The 19,824-nt window shown below is 45.7% G+C and overlaps 1 protein-coding gene across 2 annotated transcripts in view; it reads right to left on the minus strand.

Annotated features, from left to right (window-relative positions):
- sardh (sarcosine dehydrogenase) overlaps positions 1-19,824 on the minus strand; it is a 51,243-nt gene that overhangs the window by 16,094 nt on the left and 15,325 nt on the right. For both annotated transcript variants that reach the window (XM_056432298.1, XM_056432297.1), the window contains exons 10-17: positions 15,355-15,441; positions 11,392-11,482; positions 11,056-11,197; positions 5,476-5,559; positions 5,100-5,213; positions 4,380-4,518; positions 2,787-2,900; positions 2,230-2,377 (exon numbers count right to left, since the gene is read on the minus strand). In XM_056432298.1, coding sequence (XP_056288273.1) covers positions 2,230-2,377; positions 2,787-2,900; positions 4,380-4,518; positions 5,100-5,213; positions 5,476-5,559; positions 11,056-11,197; positions 11,392-11,482; positions 15,355-15,441 — 919 coding nt within the window. The remainder of the gene's footprint in view (positions 1-2,229; positions 2,378-2,786; positions 2,901-4,379; positions 4,519-5,099; positions 5,214-5,475; positions 5,560-11,055; positions 11,198-11,391; positions 11,483-15,354; positions 15,442-19,824) is intronic.

Raw genomic sequence — 19,824 nt, forward strand, 5'->3', positions numbered from 1 at the left:
GCACTGATTTCTGGTTTGACGTAAGCAATGAGAGCGAGAGGAACAGAATCAGACTTCAAGAGAGAACTGAATAAGATCTACAGAGACCTGAGGACTGAGAGAAAAGAAAGAACAGAAGATGAGAAAAGAGTCTCACGGAGAAGAAATCGACGCAGCCCACACAGAGAACAGAGTGGCCTAACCCCGCTGCGGGTAAGAGGGAAGAACAAAGATGCAGGGCGGTGAGCTGGGGAGGAGGGAAGGTTCAAGGGAAAGAAAAGACAGCTGAGGAGTTCAGAGAACGAGATCAGGAAGAGGTAAAAGGTGGCCCGCCTTACTCTCAGACTGAAGAACACACGGAAAACTGTAGGAAGCGAGAGGAGTGACAAGCTTGGACTACATCCCATGTCCGAATGTGCAGTACCATTCCTCTGTACTATACACAAGTTCTCATCCTAGGATGAAGAAATCAATGGATGAAGGTTCTGATGGACGAGAGGTCAAACTGGAATAGTGTGAGATGTTCAGAAATCACCAAGGCTCCAAAAAACAGAAACTAAAGGGAGAACAGCACGAGCCCAACAGCAGGGATCTAACATCTGCAAATGGTAAAAGAGTTTTTGACATTGTGCATTTGAAGGTCATCACTGCCGTGTTTACACTGGGGAGTCATCGTGGCAGGTGCTGCAGGTGGAGAGATATGATTCTATAGGATTACCTTTAATTACCTTCGCATTGAAAATGCCGGAAGGTTATGTTTTGATCGCCGTGTATTTATTTATTTATTTATTTGTATGCGTGTTATTCGCAAATCTCAAAAAGTATTGAACCGAATCGCATGAAATTTGGTGGGATGATTGTTTATTATCCGGGGACCAGTTGATTAGATTTTGGGATCGATCGGGTCAAAAGTCAAAGGTCAAAGGTCATGAACAGGTCAAAATCTTTCGCAGAACTCAAAAAGTATTGAACCGAATCGCATGAAATTTGGTGGGATCATTGTTTATTATCCGGGGACCAGTTGACTAGATTTTGGGATCGATCGGGTCAAAGGTCAAGGTCATGAACAGGTCAAAATGTTCTTGAATCGCCTGAAATTTGGTGGGATGATTGGTTATTATCCGGGGACCATTTGATTAGATTTTGGGATCAATCGGGTCAAAGGTCAAGGTCAAGGTCATGGAAAGGTCAAACTCTTTTTTTACCATAGCACGATACATTTTTGTCCAATTGGCATGCAACTAATGCCAAAATGTTCATAATTCAATGCCCAATCTTGTGATATGCGAAGGTATGCGCTCTACCGAGTGCCCATTCTAGTTACTAATGTCATGTTGAGCATTCAGAATGAGCAGAGTTTACAGTTGAGGAGCCTCAAATATGATCACCAGTCTCTATTGTGAGGTCTTACTTGTCCTCAAATAATATTGTATTAATCCTACTGTAATTATACAGTTATTACAGACATTTTCACAAAATACCCAAGCACAGCTGAACCCAATTGGAATGTCATTAGTTGTACAGGTTATAAACCAAAGAATTGGACAATTGAATGGGTAATCAAGCAAAGTTGTTCCAATCCATCCCCCTGGGGACCATGGATACAGTATTTGCTGTATGGAGACTGGCAGACTTTGCCATCTAAAGAGCCGCCATGCTAGCATGGCCAGAAAATGACCGAACGCAAAACTATAAGTGCATTTGGAATCATGTGTCATTTAGGATCCTAATGGACGTCTTTAACAGGTCCCTCCATGACTCAGGTTTGATAACAATAACCCAAGGTGTAAACTGTTTGTGAGACGGAGAGCGCAACTGCTCAGAGAAATCTTTATCATCATCACTCACCACGTTGAAAAATAGATTTTAATTTACTTTGCAGGGTTCACAGCTTCGTGAGACAGCCAAGGGCCACGTTTAACTGCAGAATTACCCTCGAACCTTTCGGCTACTTTCTCCTGTTTTCAATCAAGCTCTGTCTCTGTATTCTTTCACCTCTTATGCCTCAGGCCAAGTCTTTACCCGCTCTCCTCTTATTGATCGCACTGCTCGTCTTTTCAGTTCCCCCACCTCTTGTCTCCAGGAGGTGAATCATAACACATTTTAGAGTTCCCTCCTTCTGTTTTTCCTCTTCACTGCCCTCACTCACTCCTTTTGCCCTTTTTTCTCATCTGGATTTCTAAATCACAACAATATCTCCGTTTAATCGTAGCCCTCTTTCCCCTCTTCCTCCTTCTTTTCTTTCCCCACCTCTTGGGTCCCTGGATGCTGATCATCCCCATGTCCTCAGAGTGGTCTGTCAGCTCGCAGTGGAAGCCTTGGTCCTGAAGAGTTGTTCTGATGTGGTTCCAGTTGTGTTCCGCTACACCGCCTCCGATGGCCAGGTAGTACACATCACCTGGAGCGAGGGCGGGAAGCGAGAAAGAAGGAAGCCGTGATTACGGGGGAGTACGTCAAGAAACTTTGACAGTGAAACAACATCCAATTACTGATCGCAAACATAAAGTACAACGACAGACAAAACAGCACATAAAAGAGATCGCTAGAATATGAAGAGAAGATAGAGTGATGGGTTGGAGAATATAATAGTGAATACAACATACATACAGATACTGGGAGAAAGGACAATAAAAAGAACAGTAAACAAAACAATAAGATGCGACACAATGACAGATAGACACAATACAACAGTTAAAATGACAAAAACATGAGCGTGATGGAATGATAGAGAGAGTAATTGAATAACCGAGGGAGCAATCGATCAGTATAGCAGACAGATATGAAAACAACACACTCTTCTTCCTCACCGTTGGACTGCGGTGCCAGCGGCAGGTTGGCAGCACCAGGCTCCAGTCGGCTCACTGTCAGGTCGGCCTCAGTCCCTCCTCCTTTATTCAGCATGCAGGTATACACAGTGGAGCCTGGAACACACACACACACACACACACACACAACCAACGGGTGACTTTATAGGCCAATTTAGAGGGTGCAGTGTCTTGAAACAATGGCAAAGGAAAATATCAAATTTGAGGTAAATCTTCGATTTGTAAATGATTCTTTATTTGTACGTGTTATGTGTTATTATCCCACCCCCCGCCCCTGCATGTGAATAACAATGGACAGCTTTAAGTAAACTCAAGTGCACTTCTTTCACAACTTGCCTTTAAGAGGAAACAATAAATCTCTGCCATATTTGTAAAATAGTTACGACTGAAATACAAACCCCATCACTCAGCAAAACATATTCATTATGAGAATATCATCAACATAGTTTCCCAGTGAATAAAGTGTTCATCTAATTACAGGAGAAAAACAATCCCCCTAATCCGTTGGTCAAAGTTGCTGATAGCTAAACCATGGCCGTTCCCCAGTCATCTCTCATTTCAACAATTGATTGTTACAGTTTCATCATTCTGTCACTGGTGGTAACGAAAACTGTGTGTCGATGTGTCAGCGACGCCCGGGTCGGCCTGCTGAGATAATAGATTTTCTCGGGGCGAGTGCGACGGCTGTTCGTGCTGCAAGTGAGAACTGGGTGCACCGAGGAGAGAGTGAGCGGCAAGGAGGCCGCAAGCCAGGCCACACGATGCGTCATCTAAGATGTCAAAAAAGCTTTTGAGCACCTCCGTAGGTGGGGTGAGATCTGGTTGTCATACTTAGTGGAGGATAATCACGAGTAAGTAGATGTTAGCACACAAAAGACATAGGCTGCAGAAAATAAACAGCAGCTGTGAAAGCTTAAAATATCAAAAGATACATTGTTTTTTTTGTTTTAACTTATCCCTGTGATGTAAATATAAAGGTCATATAATAACGACACATTATGTTTTGCTTGGTTTCCTATAAGCCTTCTTTTCAGTTTGCATTTCCATCTGCCATCAGGTGATCTCCTGGGAAATGAAGACTCGGCACAAAAGTTGTCTTTTGCCATTATGACGGGTTATTCCAGCAATTTACTGTTGCATTTTTCATTTATTTATATTATCTCTATTTATATTCATGATATATCTTTCATTTTGCTTGAAATCTTGACACATATGATGCTATTCGATGATAATGATGTTATTGATCATTTTGATATACAATGAAAGTCAACATTTTGGAATCACCTTTGATAAGCAGGCACAGCTGTCAGTTTGTAGATTTTGAAAAGTCCCAGAAAAATATTTTCAGAGACCATAAACTGGTATTTACTATGAGTGGTCTGTTTTGCTCCTGTGTTGGCACCTTGTCTCCCTAACCATGGGTCGACCCTCTTCATTCTGTCAATCTTCTAGCCCATCTGTCTGAGCGTGCGTGTGTGTGTGTGTGTGTGTGTGTGTGTGTGTGTGTGTGTGTGTGTGTGTGTGTGTGTGTGTGTGCGCATGTTTGTCTGTGCGTGCTCTCTGCAGCAGACTGACCTGGCTTCTTGTTGACATCAGCAGTGAACAGCCAATCAGCCGCCTTCTTGGCATCTGGTCCAGTGAGATAGAACTTTCCAAAGTAGGACATGTCAAACACCACCACGCCATGTCGACACGAGAGACACTCACTCTTTATCTGCAATCAAACAAATAGAACGTCAGCCTGTAAGTTGCAGTTTGCTTCTAAATGTTGCCGCTTCATCATTCATCACCATCTCATCCTTCTAGACATTTGTGTGAAATTGACATAATTATCATATGAATACTTGACCGTGGACCAACAAATTGAATCACTTCATATTAAGACATTTCCTCCAGACGTGCCTGAGGTAATAAGTCTCTATCTCGTTGACAAACATGACATTTATTAAATATTTGGATGCAGATCCGTGAAGCAGACATTTAGCACTGTAAAAATAAAAGGGAAAACTAGATTCTGACATCCAGATCGGTAGAGTTAGTTTATCATGATGCACTATAAACTTCACTAACAGTTCCCTCAACACTGCATTGTTCATGACTGTCATTTCCCTTCAGCCACAGGGGGGCCTTCAGAGAGTTCACATTCATCTGGCAACCCTGAGGGGTTTCTGGGCACAAAGACTTTGACAAAACAGGAAGCTGAATTTGATTAAATTACATTGTTCTGCGAAATAACACACATGATTCTCAGACACACACACACACACACACACACGTTTACGCTTGGGATCTTACCACGTCATGATGTGGAGGGAAGCCAAACGTGTACTCTTTTCCCAGCAATTCTTTGTATTTGTAGTTCACATTCTTCTTGATGTCATAAGCCCCGTAGTAATCATAGTCTATAAGCTTTGCAAAAATAAAGACAAACAAATAGTTAGAGACTCATTGATCAATATGATTTCCATGTGCAGACAACAAATAATTTGGGCCAGATGCTGTGTCAATGTCGTGCCTTATTATCAGTCTTTTCTAACAGCAAGCCTTGTGGAAAAATGTGCATCTCGATTGTTTACATCTTTCCTATAAAGTGCCTATTGTCAATATGTGGTTGTAAATAGATCATTAGCGTGCACATGCGTGTGTACAGTTTATGTTTGTAGAGTCTCACAGGAGCGGGCCCGTCTTTGTTGAACCAGCCCGGTCTTTCCCAGCCATGTCTCTCCTGGAACACACAGCCCTGCTCCGTCAGCACCTAAGACACACACAGACACACACAGACACACACACACACACACAGACAGACACACACACACACACACAAACACACACAGGTCAACCCAGTACAGAGATACACAGCGCAGAATGTTTACTATTTAGCGATTAACTTCGAGTCATTGCACGAAACCTTGGCCAAAGTTGGGAAATTGGGTTGTTTCAAAATAAAAATGTAAACCATATATTCACAGAATTGCAGTCATACATCTTATCAAATAGTCAGCGAATTCACTCTTCACATCGACATAATTGCTCACATCAATTGCCGCAGCAATCAGAGTCGCTGAGTCGTGCTCATTCTAACTGCTGTTTTTAGGCAGAAATAAAAGCAGAAGAAGCTACAGCTACAACGCTGACATGAGCCTATGAAGTTGGACCGGGGGAACTTGCTCACAAACAGTTCCGTATTTACACAAGCAGATACAAAATCTTTGCAGTTTTATCACTCAAGGCAAACCCCTTCTTCATCACAGACGGGCACAATACGACATGATGGACAACAATTTGTGAAGTGATGGTCAAACACTATTTTAGAAAAAACTATTGCAAATACAGTTATTTCAGCACTCGGCATCGTCCTTGTTAAACCCGACAGTCACCCACAGTTAGTAGGTATGTGCTGCTCGGTTCTCCTCCTAGCAGGCAGCTAGCTGTCTCTTGCCAGAACTTCCCACACGAGCTATATTTAACACCCGTGCTACCGAGGTGGAGAAAACATGTGAGCTGCAGTGTCAGCGACGGCCTGTTTGTACTCTGAAATAATCTTGTATTGCCTCCTAAAAGCAGCAGACAGACTCATTACTTGCACAATGACAGCTAGTCAAAGACCTTAACCACCTCTTAGCGTAATACATAGCATTTTGATTCGGAACATTAAGGTGAACAAAATCTCATTTTTAAAATAATAATTAGACTGTTTTTTTCCTTATTTGATCTGCCAACAGCCTCCATGTATCTGATGCTCTCCATCAGTAGGAAGGCTAGTTGCTAGGTGATGGCCCTCGATGAGTCATTAGCAGGGGTCTAATGGGCTTGCAGCCGAGGATGGGACCAACGCAGTCTCACAGGGACCGTGGTCTCCTCCGAGCTACTGTCCGTCGACCTGAAAGCAGTTATTTGTGTCTTTTCAGTGCCCTTTACTGTAGCCGACTAACATAAAATGTGGTACCATAATTATCCTGAAGATAACATACACGTGTTATGGAAATTACAGTGTAACATTGAGGACTTTAGTCTTTATGGTGCGGTGTTGTACAACCGGACAGGGAATGTTCCACGGCTGCATGCTGACCCAATCTATTCAGCCTTTGAAGTGTCATATGTTTTACATTAGATAAAAGATTACGTTTTTGCCAACAACAGGCAGTCCAGCCAGTGTACCAGTATTTGCTTATCAGCAGGGCGAATGTGATAAAAATGCTCTCCTTGAGAGTAGATGCAGATAGTGGCATTTACGGCCCTCAGCCGGCGTGTGGTCCTTAGAAAGAAATGTTGCGGTGCTTTGACATTCTCTTTAGAAATCCTCGGTGTACTAAAGAGCTTGAAGCGATATTTGCATTAGAAGTAAAGGTTTTTCTTCCAATATACAATAATAAATCAGATAGTAATAAATGCAAAACACAATGTAACTTTTTTTTTATCGTATGGAGACACAAGCTTCTAACTGAAAAGAAACATAAAAAAAGTTACCATCCCCTTAAGTATTTGCTCATGCTGTACAACGTCTTTAAAAAGCCCTTCGGGAAATCGGGTTAATAATGCATAAAAGGTGTCAGGGAAGCCAAATAAAAACAAGCTGTAAGTAAGCAGTAGCATGCATGATCTACAAAACGCATCGACAACATTGCTAATGCAATCTGTGTAACAGTAATCTGTTGTGAAAGAATGCCTGCATGCGTGAGCGAGGGTAGAAATTGCCACAGTTAAAAGGTAAATGAAGTCTGGAACAGGAAAGCGAGCCTGAGTGGGTCATTAATGCATAAAATATGGTGGGCCAGGCCCATTTACAGTTTGTGCCGGGCGAAGGAGAGAAGGGAAGCTGAAAGACACCCGAGACCAAGCAGCTGAAAGACATCCGAGACCACGCTACCGAAGCTAAGTGTATCATTTATAGTCAAGTTGACAAGGACCGCATTAATAAATGTAGCTGCTGGGGATAAGTTACACGAGCTCCAGTACGCCTGGGCCTGAATCAGCTATTTGAGCAGAGAAGACGTAAGGGGAGAGCGAGGGGAAGACGGTCTGTAAACACACCGAGAGTACTGACCGAGATGGACAGATGATATATCCTTGCAGATCACCAGTACTTCAGGACAAGCTTGGCAAACATGTCCAATAGACACGGAAGCATCCGCGCAGTTCTTCTTCGTCCCCGTTTGCAACATTAATCAGATTTTTCGCATTAGCAGCTGAAGTGAACTCGGGTCAATGACGTGCTGCGCACATTCATGCACAACCTGGGGGTCGTTTACATGTTGATATATGCTGTATCAATTATCCAACCAGATGCTGCAGTTCCCAAAAGGTGAAGAAAAAACAGCGACGCCTCTTTTTCGCTCTCACACAACGTACCGATTGGAATGAGAACAAAGACAGTGACGAGGAGAGAGAGAGGGAGAGGGAGACATTACGTATGAATAGGAGAGGAATCTGTGGGCAGGATGTCAAAAAAAAGAGAGAAGATGAGAGACATACGAGTGACGGCCGTGGGTAGATGCATGGGGAAACAAACTGAAAAAGGAGTGGAATGAAAGGCTTAAGGAGACAAACGAGAGTCATACAACCTCAACAAATACAGCAAGTGATCAAAGATGACTGGTTTGGTTCTATGGCAGCAAAGACGACCCTGTGGCTTTAAGAGGTCAACTGGTTTCATCCGTGTCAGGAAACCTCGTCGATACAGGTCCAGAAAGTTGCCCCCCAGCTTTGCTCAAGCCAAATGTCTCCAGCTGTCTAAATCCTGAGAGATACACAACGCTGCCTACACGTTTTCACAAAAAGTAGAAGCCTTGCTTACCTAACAGAGTGATTCAACAGAGCCAAGGTTATGCTTAATGTGTTAGAAGTGGGACAAATAAATGCGAATTTTTCTGGGATTAGCACGAGGATCCGTAGACCAGGCCGGGAAAAGCGAATGCGGAATGGAGTAATAAAACAGATCAAAGGGGACCCCAGTTCCATTAGACTACAACAACAGGAAAGCAACAAGGCATCCATCAGGCCGGCCGACAGGGAGAGTGGCTGTAAGGTCAAATGAAAGCGTCGAGGCCATCGCTGGGACGATAAGCAGAGGGCCAGGTGTGACAGAACACGGGTCCTGAGTGGTCATCTTTGGCGTTTACAACCGGTGACCCTCTGTCTGAACTCACTCAGGGGCCCCACGCCGACACCAGAGGTAAACATTGCACCTCTGGTGATATTCAAATGAAGACCTGGTTGATTGTGTGTTCGGAGCCCATATCCGCACCATATGGGCCCAGGAGGATGTATTGCGGAGTGAATAAACACAAACCTGAATTCATGTGTGTTAACCTGCCTGTAGATCAATGGTCTTTGATATGATAATGTAACCTATGTCTCCCATCTGTTCTGTATACTGACCCCCGGTTAGAGTGTGTTCTGTGTCACTGCCCACGGGAAGTCTCACCAGGTCTGAAAGCATCATAAAGAGGGTACCCTAAGTGCCTGAGAGATAAGAGGAGACACCCGGAGACAGGTCACCGAGGTGACCGAGCTCATCTAAACCAGCCGAGACAACAGTCCCCCTCTTTGATGTGGGACAGAGAGTCTCTCCAGAACCTCTCAGGAAGAGAGAGGGGGGGGGGGGATGAACCCCCCATCAGCACCCCAAAGAGGGACGGATATCCGGTAAAAGTGGGAGGAGCCGAGGGTATAAAGGTGACGAACAGGGAAAAGGAAAAAGGAGTTTTTTGAGAGGTCAGGGAAAAAAAAGAGTTTTTAGTGGTTGTGTTTTAGCGTCAGGCTTCCGTGAGGGAACTGACTTGTAATTGTACTTTGTTTCTTTCTTCTTTCTTTTTTTGAATAAAATACTTGGCTGCCTTGCAGTCTTAAACTTTACATTCGGTTTGTGGACCTACTTTGTTTGTGAGACCTATTTCTTCACCTGTCGACCCATCCGAGGAGACGGAAGGCGGAGACCCGAGGCGGACCCGCAGCCTCCGAGGTGAGTCTGCACGGCTACCCCTACTGACCTCAGTCCCCCAGGGACCATTCTGAGCCCTCACACTCTCCACTGACATTTTGTACTGAAGAGAGATATCGCTGCAGCTGGTAGACCTCCGTCTCTCGGCCGAGCCGTGGTTGGTTCCTGGACCAAGAGAGGGACTCGTAACACTTGAGTCCTCGTCGCGGAGGTTGTCCTAAGAATAAGAATATTAATAAGTGTCCCGCCAGCCGCTCTGAGCCTTGTAACCTCGGCGGGTTGGGAGGGGACTAGATAATTGAATACCCAGCATTTCTCTCCGCAGAGATCGTTCCGACATCATCCGGGGTGCCGCCTGCCGAGACTAACAGCTACCACTGTCTATGTGCACGCGTCATTCATCAGGCCCGAACGATCGCAGAATCATATAGAGGGAGTTACTGATCTCCGCCTCCTCTCCCCCTTAACTCGGTCTTCGCCCGCCGAGTTTCCTTCCCCTCGAGCTAAAGGCGAGGATACCGTGACCGGGGCGGTCGTCAGAAGAGAGGCCGGGCATCGTGACCCGTGGACCCGCGTCCTCTCCAGTGCGACAGGTTAGCAGCGCGCGGTGATGCGCTGCGCCTGGGCGTCGCCGACGTGCTTTTACGACAGTTTGCTACACGTCTGTCCTTAGAGCACGATTATTTCCCTCAATAAAGTACCCGGTGTGAGCCGGCTCGCACCTCAAACCTTTCCCCCCCCCCTCCTCTCCATCTCTCCTCTCCCGTCTCGTTCCCCCCCTCCCCGCTCCTCTCCTCCCCCGTTTTCCCTACACGAGAAGACTGCGGCGTGACTTTTCTTTCCGTCTCCCACCCGAGGCGACCGAATCGGTTCACGTACGCGTCTCTCTTAACAAATGTTTATCAGAACGAGGAAAAAGATGAATATGGTTTCATAACATCGTAGGGAGAGGCGACGGGATGGGATATTGTTGCTTTCATTTGATAAATCATTTGACAGAAACACTGCGTTTGTGTGTAAAATAGAGGAACAACCTTCATTCAACATAATGGGGCGAGACACAATAACAAGAGAATAGCCTTTGTGGAGTTAGTGTGTGTATTTTCGGTTTTCTTAGCAAAAAATATTTTAAAATGTATTCATTGTTCTTTTTATTCCTATTTTTGTTATAATTTTTAAAGTAATAGCTGTTAGATGTAAGAGGAGTGTCTTTGCTATTAAACCTACGGTGACTCATCAAACGACAGTTGAAAGGAGGGCGACTAACTCCGACAAGACGGCCGCACACCGGGTTGTTTCCTTGAACTCTACCTGATGAAACGGGTCCTTCCTCATGTTCCGGCTGGCCAGCGGCTCATCAAAGGGAAACACCACAGAGTAGTTTTTAGCATACGCCTCATGGCTCCTCTCTCGGAGCCAGCTGGCGTTGCTTGTCAGCGAGTTATGGAAACGCCTGAGAGGAATTTCAAAAGATTAACGCTCATTAAACGTCACAATCATTCGGACTCATTATTCTGGTTCCTGCTGTCTTTTTAAAATAAAAATGAACAGAAATTGAACTGAAAGGATACCTATGAAAGCTCATTAAAATACTTTAAAGTGTCAGCTCTGTAGGCTTGTAGACAGTCTTAGTGTGCATTGATGTACCTGATGTCGTAACCATACATATCCTTTTCAGGGCGGCCATTTATGATCCAGTGGGCCAGCTCTCTACCACAACCACCTCCCAGCATCATGCCTGACAAACACAAACAAAAACACACACACACACACACACACACACACACACACAGAGAGAACCCGTTGTGAAAAGCATCTCAACCTTCACATGTTAACTAATGCTGAAACAAGTAGGCAACAAGTCGAGCCGGGGAGGTTGAAGTTGCCTCGGCAGGAATCATTGTAAAGACCAGAAGGAAGCGGCAGACAGAGGAAGCTGTCGACAGCATCTTGGTGGGCACTGGGGCGGGCAGGACCGAAGGAGAAGAACTGGGCCAGGATGAGATTCAGGGTGCTGAAAAGGCCTTGTGCATGCTGTGGATCCAGAAGGGTAATCTGTGCAGCAGGGTGCCACCTGGTGTCGGGGGCTGATCACCCCCAACTGGGTCACCAGGGTGAGGGTGTTTGATAATTAAAGATCCGAGAAACACCCTCTGACCCCGGGGTCATCACTGAAGACGTGTGCACAAGGGAATCCAGCAAAGAGGTTATATTTGCTGCTTCCATCTATTATTCTTGAGTTTCTGATTGAAGAAGTTTTGGTTTTGGTTTAGGGCTGCAACGAACAATTACTTTCATCATCCATGAATCCGTATGTGAATAATCATGAAGTCGATGAAATCTCAGACAAAAGAGAAAGATTACAGACAAATGACCAATGATTACGGCTCTCTTGTTCGCGCTTTCTCTCACTTCCTCGTTCATTCGCTCTCTCTCTTTCTCTCTCTCTGGACTTTGTCTCATTAGTTAAGTTAGTCTTATATGTCATATGACCTACAGAGGATTGTTTCGACCTTTGCTCCATCCTTTGACCCTTGCTTACAGCTGCCCCTGAGCAATCTGACCTCATCAGCTGAACCTAGGGGCTGCAGCTTGGTTTTTTTGTTTTTCATCTCGACCAACAAACAACACTGGCAATTCAATGTTGTATCCATCTGGTCCCAAAACCGCTGGGTTAATGAGCTGCTCCCTTTTAGCAACCCCCTTCTTGTGTCGAGTTGCTGGTAATTTGCATGCATCATGTGCATGTTGTGTGCGTGTATACACAGACACACACACACACACAACATCAATATGCAGCAGCATGATCAGTGTGTCCTTGCATCCCTCCTTCTCCATCTCTCACAGCGGAGCTTCTCCCTTTATCTGTCATCGCTTCACTCATCTGCAGACGGTCACTCTGGGCCAAGCCTGGATGGATGTTTGGATGGCGGAATGGGTGGATGGATGGGAGCGGGGTTAGAGAGACAGAGGGAGGAGGATGGTGGGGGGTGATGGAGTTCTCCCAACACTGTGTGGAGACAACCAACAAGCTGAGGTGGCACTGATGAATGTCCCCAGAGATAACTACACTGATGGTGAGCGAGTATCTGCGTGTGAACCCTTATGCTCGTGCTTCCACTCATCTCATCATCCCTCCTCTCTGCCATTGTACTTCCTCCTCCACTTCCCCTCCACCGGTATCTCGCTCCATTACTGTTTGTTTATGGTACGTAAACATGTATTCCTGTATGTAATTATATGTCACTCCCAGTCCTCTCTCCTCCTGTATTTGCTCTCAAATATTTTTAAATAGCGTCCCATTATTTTGACATTTGGAGTGATGCCACGAGTGAATAAAAAAATGCTCTAAAGAGGGAGAACACATTCATCATTATATTCATCCTTCTCTACCTTAGTAGCCTTGTAAGCATATTTGTTGTGCAGGGCAAAAGACAAAGATGTCTCGGTCACAGCAGTGAAAACTCAAAGTTGTACATAAATTGCACTACAGCATTAACAACACTGCTGGCCTCAAGGATAATTCTTCTGCAGTGGAAATCAGTGAAAACTCTCTCGGTTTAACACTGCGTCAAGGAAGTAACTCTTAGCTCTTTCTAAATTGAGTTGAGATTTAATGAGAGTAGCTTCTGGGAGAGATATATCCAAACATGGGCCCCATTTTATAGAATGTGTTGAAAGCATAAACTTTGCTTGAATACATCTGCCAGAGATAGCTAGATCTAATAATGCATAATGTTGATTCTCTTATTCTAAAAACTGCAAAAGAATAATTACACAATGTATCTCGATGTTAATAAATACAACCATAATACCAATAAAGGTGCTCAGTTGTATGATTATCAGCAACATGGTGATATTGATAAGAGGTGCAGAAGCTAAAAAGCAATTAAAGAATCATAATCAAAATGAATAAATGCCCTCAAAGTTCATCATGATGGTTTTGACACAAAGAAAAAGTAACTTATGGTTGCTAGGTATCAAATATAACTTCTACAAATAAGCAAAGTTACCGATTTCTTGGAAACCAGAATGCACTCTAGGAAGTCAAACAAAACTACGGAAGGGTCAAAAAGTTAACGAATACTCAGTGATGGATATTTTTTTATGTGAATCTGTGGTTTCTGAATCACCCACTTCTCTTGCCCTGCCCTGAGCCAAATGAGCTGTGTGAGTTCATGTGTGTGCGCATGCGTTTTTGTGTGATGGAGTGAAAATGACAGAGGACTTTTCCCGTGCCAGAGGGACGAAGCGCCAGGGGGAAGAAAGAGAAGGGAAAAGAGGACAGCAGGAGGAAAAGACATTGCCGAGCTCCTGCTTTGATCAAAGTGAGACTGTTTTGTTTGGGTGTGTGCATGCTGAGTTCAAGTGTGCGTGTTTGTCAGGCATTTGGAATATCCTTACCGAGCATGGCTGGTGGGAAATCCTTAATAACCAGATCACTGTTAGCTAGGCCCATTTCAATGAGCATGACGAATCCAAACGAGAGGACTCGATATGTCATCCACCTCCACTCAGAGAGGATTGTTACATACAAAAAACATGCTTTTTACATATTATTTTTAGACTACGACTGACCAAAAATAGTGAAACATTTCCATGACAATTTCCAAAAGCCCACGGTGTAATCCTCAATTGCTTGTTTTGTCTGACTTCCACTCGAACATATTAACTTGGTACACAACAGAGAGAGCCAGGAAGCCTTCACATCTGATGCACTGGAACCGGCATATAATTGGCTTGTGTCCTTAAAAAAATATAAATAATATATACAGCACAGTTTAAAACCATAAGCAATACAGGTCCAACCAATACGGCTGACTCACCTCCAAACAGACTGATGGACAGAGCGAGTTTCTCGTGGATAAGTGGTTGGGGAATAAGAGAGCAAGAGAGAATCAAGGATCAATCAGCAGTTCACATCCAACATAGAAAAACTACACTTCTGAAGCAGAAAACAGCAGAGAAGGTAGGTGTGTGTGTGTAGGTGTTTTTATTAGTGTTGAAACACTTGTCTTAACAACTTTAGAGCTCGACCCTGTGGTCTTTAGCTCTTATGCAGAAAAAAAGCTTTTTGTTAAAGCCGATGGTGATTACTTTACCCTTTACGCTCCCTCGCTCCAGATGGCTGAGACGCTCATTTTTCTGCCTGTCTAATGTCAAAAGGTAAGCACATCTCTGAGTGACGTGATGGAGTGACTTGGGTTGTGTGTGTGTTCTCATCCTGTATGGATAAAGTTCTTCTTTATTCATGTGTTTGAGAGTGTCCACAGATTGGCGAGGACTGGGTAAACTGGGTAAAACACTCTTTGGCCATTTCTCCTTGCTCGTTTTCTTCCTGCTTTTGTTGCCGTGTGTGAAGGATTGCGTCGACCTTCCCATGTCATGTTTCCCCCAAAGGAAAGCTCCACACCACAAAGTATTAAAGCATACCACTGTGAGTGACATGGAGCATTTGTTTAGGACCTTGATGCTCTGGCCGGAGATGTCTTTACACTCATGTGAGATGTCATCCTTATGCCCCATTTATCTCCCTCCCTCTTCTTTTTGAAAAAAACTCCCCCCTGTTTGTTTGTTTTCTTTCAATCTTTCTGTCTCTGCAGCACCTACCAGCACTGTTGAAGCCACAGCCCAGGAAGAAACCTCTGACCTCCGGGGCTTCTCCCATCAGTGGCTTGTGGTCAGCTGTGAATGATTCTGAGAACAGACAGCGAGAGAAACTTTGTCAAGGAGAGTAACACACACAGACTTACCACAGAGGTGACACCATATTCCCATTCAAGCCTTTTACTTTGTGTAAAAGAGGATTTGTTCATTTTTTCAATTTCTCACAAGTCTTTACTGTGCAAGCTATAAATAGTTGTTAGCAATGTGTTGACGCTGCTCTTTGGGCTATTCCTTAATGGTTAGTCTCAACAGAAGGCCGAAGAGTATTTCTGTCTTTCCCACATCTCCTTCTCAGGTTCTCTGTTTTCCATCTTTCTCTGGTCATTCAGGTGCAAGTATATCTGTTTATATTTGTGTAACTGTATGTTTCAGTTGTAACTTCTTTCTCTGCAAACAGCTGCATCACACTATGGTTATTGGCACTGTGTGGCCCAGTATTTTATTAATTATAAATCGTACAACCGTTTTTAAAGACACCGAAGCTTGATCAATCTGTTGTTTCCAATTTTAGGCCAATTTCAAAACTTCCTTTTTTATCAAAAGTTTTAGAAAAAGTGGTTTCAACACAACTTTTAATTTTTATGAATCAGAATAACTTATTTGAGAAATTTCAGTCAGGTTTTAGTGCACTTCACAGTCCAGAAACTGCCCTCCTCAAGGTAACGCATGACCTTCTTTTAGCAGCAGACAGGGGGCGCAGTTTTAATTCTTTAAGACCTTAGTGCAGCTTTTCCATACTGTTGATTCAAGATTCAAGATTCAAGATGTTTTATTTGTCACATACACACACAGGGTGTGCAGTGAAATGAAAGTGGCAATGCTCAGCAGGAATGTGCAAGGGCAACAAGTACACACTATTTACAATAAAAACAACACAATATTTACAGTAAGTGTGTGTGTGTGTGTGTGTGTGTGTGTGTGTGTGTGTGTGTGTGTGTGTGTGCCTAAGAGGGGCAGTTGTGTGGGTCTATGTGGGGGTCCTGGTGAGGTCGGAGTTCACAGTCCTGATGGCCTGAGGAAAGAAACTCCGTCTCAGTCTCTCTGTTCTTGCAGCGTGACTACGGAGGCGCCTGCCTGACCGCAGCAGCTGAAACAGTCTGTTGTTGGGGTGGTGAGGATCCTTCATGATCCTGCCGGCTCTGGTTCTGCACCTCCTGGTGTACAAGTCCTGCAGGGTGGGAGTGTGGTTCAATAGTGCGTTCAGCGACGCACTACTCTCTGCAAACCTTCCTGTCCTGAGCGGAGCAGTTGCCAAACCAGGCTGTGATGCTTCCTGTCAGGGCGCTCTCTACAGCTCCAGAGTAGAAGGACTGAAGGATCCTCTGGGAAACTTTAAATTTCCTCAGCTGCCTGAGGTGGTAGAGCTGCCTTGCCTTTCTCACCAGAGTGTCTGTGTTTGTTGACCATGTCAGATCCTCGGTGATGTGGACTCCCAGGTATTTATACCCGCTCACCCTCTCCACAGTAGTCCCGTTAATCCCCAGTGGTGAGTACGTCCTCTGTTGTTGTACCCTCCTAAAGTCCACAATCAGCTCCTTAGTTTTGGTGACATTCATGATGAGGCTGTTGTCCTGGCACCAGAGTGACAGATCAGCAACTTCCTCCAGGTAGGCCTTCTCGTCGTTGTCGGAGATCAGGCCCACCACCACTGTGTCATCCACAAACTTGATGATGGTGTTGGAGCTGAACCTGGCCACACAGTCATGTGTGTACAGGGAGTACAGTAGGGGGCTGAGGACGCAACCCTGGGGGGATCCTGTGTTCAGGGTGAGGGTGCTGGAGGTGTCTGCCCACCCTGACCACCTGTGGCCTGGCGGTCAGGAAGTCCAGGATCCAAGCACACAGGGGTGTTCAGTCCCAGCTCAATCAGCTTGCCGGCCAGTCTGGAGGGACTATGGTGTTGAAAGCTGAACTATAATCAATGAACAGCAGTCTCACATAGGCCCCCTTCTGGCTGTCCAGATGAGAGAGTGTGGTGTGCAGTACCTGGGAGACAGCATCATCTGTGGATCTGTTTGGGCGATAAGCAAACTGCAGCGGGTCCATGGAGGAAGGGAGGAAGGCGCAGATGTAGTCCTTTATCAGCCTCTCAAAGCATTTCATGACCACCGAGGTGAGGGCCACCGCTCGGTAGTCATTCATACATGCTGGAGAAGCATTCTTGGGCACAGGGACAATAGTGGATCTCTTGAAGCAGGCGGGGACCACGGACTCAGCCAGGGAGAGGTTGAATATTGTGGTGAACACTGGAGCTAGCTGGTTAGCACAGGTCTTCAGTACTCGCCCAGATATGCCATCTGGACCTGCAGCTTTCCTGGTGTTCACCCTCAACAGAGCCCTCCTCACACTGTGCTCGGTCACAGAGTGTGTGTTCATCCCCAGCGGTAGAACTCACCTCGGCTACGCTAACGGTGTTGTTGTTAGCGGCGAGCTAGCTGTTGTTGCTAGCCTCAAACCGTGCATAAAATGAGTTCAGGTCGTCCGCTAGGGATGCGTCGGCACTCACCATAGCGGGGTCTGCTCTGGTAGTCTGTGATAGTCCGTAGCCCCTGCCATAGGCGCCTGGTGTCGCTGCTCCATCTGTGATTCCACTCTGTCTCGGTACCTCCTTTTGGCTTCCTTCACCGCCTCCTCAGTCCATAGACCGCTGCCTTGTACTCGTCCATGTTGCGGATACAAGACCGGAGTTATAGGCAGCAATGCAGGCGTTCACAGCTTCACGGATGGATCTATCAACCCACGGCTTTTGGTTGGAAAGACCCTAACTTTTACCGTGGGGACGATGGTGTCCGTTAAGCGTTGCTATGAGGCTCATTGCTACTTCCATAAACTCGCTGGCGTCACTGGAACTGGATTGGATCATGTCCCAGTCGGCGACGCAGAGCGTCCTGTAGCTCAGCCTCTGATTGGTCAGACCACCGCTTCACGTTCCTCGTCACTACCGCTTCCAGCGATCTTTTGCGGTACCCGGAAGCAGAAAAATGGCGGCATGGTCTGATTTTCGAGCGGAGGGAGAGACAGCCTTGTAGCCTCTCTTGAATGGCGTATAGCAGTGGTCCAACGTTCTTTCCTCTGGTAGCACCACGTAATGTGCTGGTGAAAGTTCGGCATGACTTTTTAGGTTAGCCCTATTAAAGTCCCCAGCCACCACCACAGCCGTCGGGATACTTGTTCTGATGCCGACATAACACATCATGTAGGTCCGATAGTGCTACGTCGGTGTCCGCTTGTGGTGGTATGTAGACGAGCTGTGGTGATGACCGAGCTGAACTCCGGGAAGGTAGAATGGACGGCATGAGATCGTCAGATGTTCCAGGTTCGTGAGCAGGGAACGAGAAAGAGTCTTAATGTTCTTGGGGTCGCACCACTTGTTGTTAGTCATGAAGCAAACCCCTCCACCCTTAGATTTACCAGACTCTTCCGTTCTGTCTGCACGGAAAACAGAGAAGGACTCGGTTGGGCATATGACTCGATCCGGCACCAGCGGGGTCAGCCATGTTTCCGTCAGACAAAAGATATTAGATAGATAGATAGATAGATATATACTTTATTAATCCCCAAGGGGAAATTTGTCGAGTCAGTAGCAGCAACACAAGAATAAAAAATAAAAAAAAACACAAAATATAAGAAGGGTTAGGGTGATCTGGCAAGAGGTGAACTGTTGTAGAGCCTCATAGCCGTCGGCAGGAATGTTCTCCTGTATCTCTCCTTGTGGCAGCGGAGCGTGAGGAGACGTCTGGAGAAAGTACTCCTCTGTCCCTGTAGGAGGTGGTGGAGAGGGTGGTCCGGGTTGTCCAATATGGACACCAGTTTCTTCAACGTCCTCCTCTCCACCACCTGTTCCAGGTGCTCCAGCTGGCAGCCGATGATGGAGCCAGCCTTCCTAACCAGTTTGTTAAGACGGCTGGTGTCACCGGCTCGATGCTGCTCCCCAGCAGACAATGGCAAAGTGCAGCACACTGGCCACAACCGACTGGTAGAATAACTCCAGCATCTTGCTGCACACGTTGAAGGATCGAAGCTTTCTCAGGAAAAAGAGTCGACTCATCCCCTTCTTGTACACAGCGTTGATGTTGGCCTTCCAGTTCAGTCGGCTGTCGATGGAGACGCCCAGGTACTTGTACTCCTCCACCATGTCCACGTCCACTCCCAGGACACTCAGAGGTGTAGGAGCAGTCGCCTTCCTCCTGAAGTCCACCACCATCTCTCTGGTCTTGGCCACGTTCAGCCGCAGGTGGTTCTCATCGGCCCACTTTACAAAGTCGCTCACCACTGCCCTGTACTCCTCCTCCCGTCCATCCCTAATACACCCGACCACTGCAGAGTCATCAGAGTACTTCTGCAGATGGCATGACTCCGTGTTGTACTGGAAGTCACTGGTGTACAGGGTGAAGAGGAAGGAAGACAGAACAG

Source organism: Pseudoliparis swirei, chromosome 15 (genome assembly GCF_029220125.1).
Source record: "Pseudoliparis swirei isolate HS2019 ecotype Mariana Trench chromosome 15, NWPU_hadal_v1, whole genome shotgun sequence".
NCBI classification, from domain to species: Eukaryota; Metazoa; Chordata; class Actinopteri; order Perciformes; family Liparidae; genus Pseudoliparis; species Pseudoliparis swirei.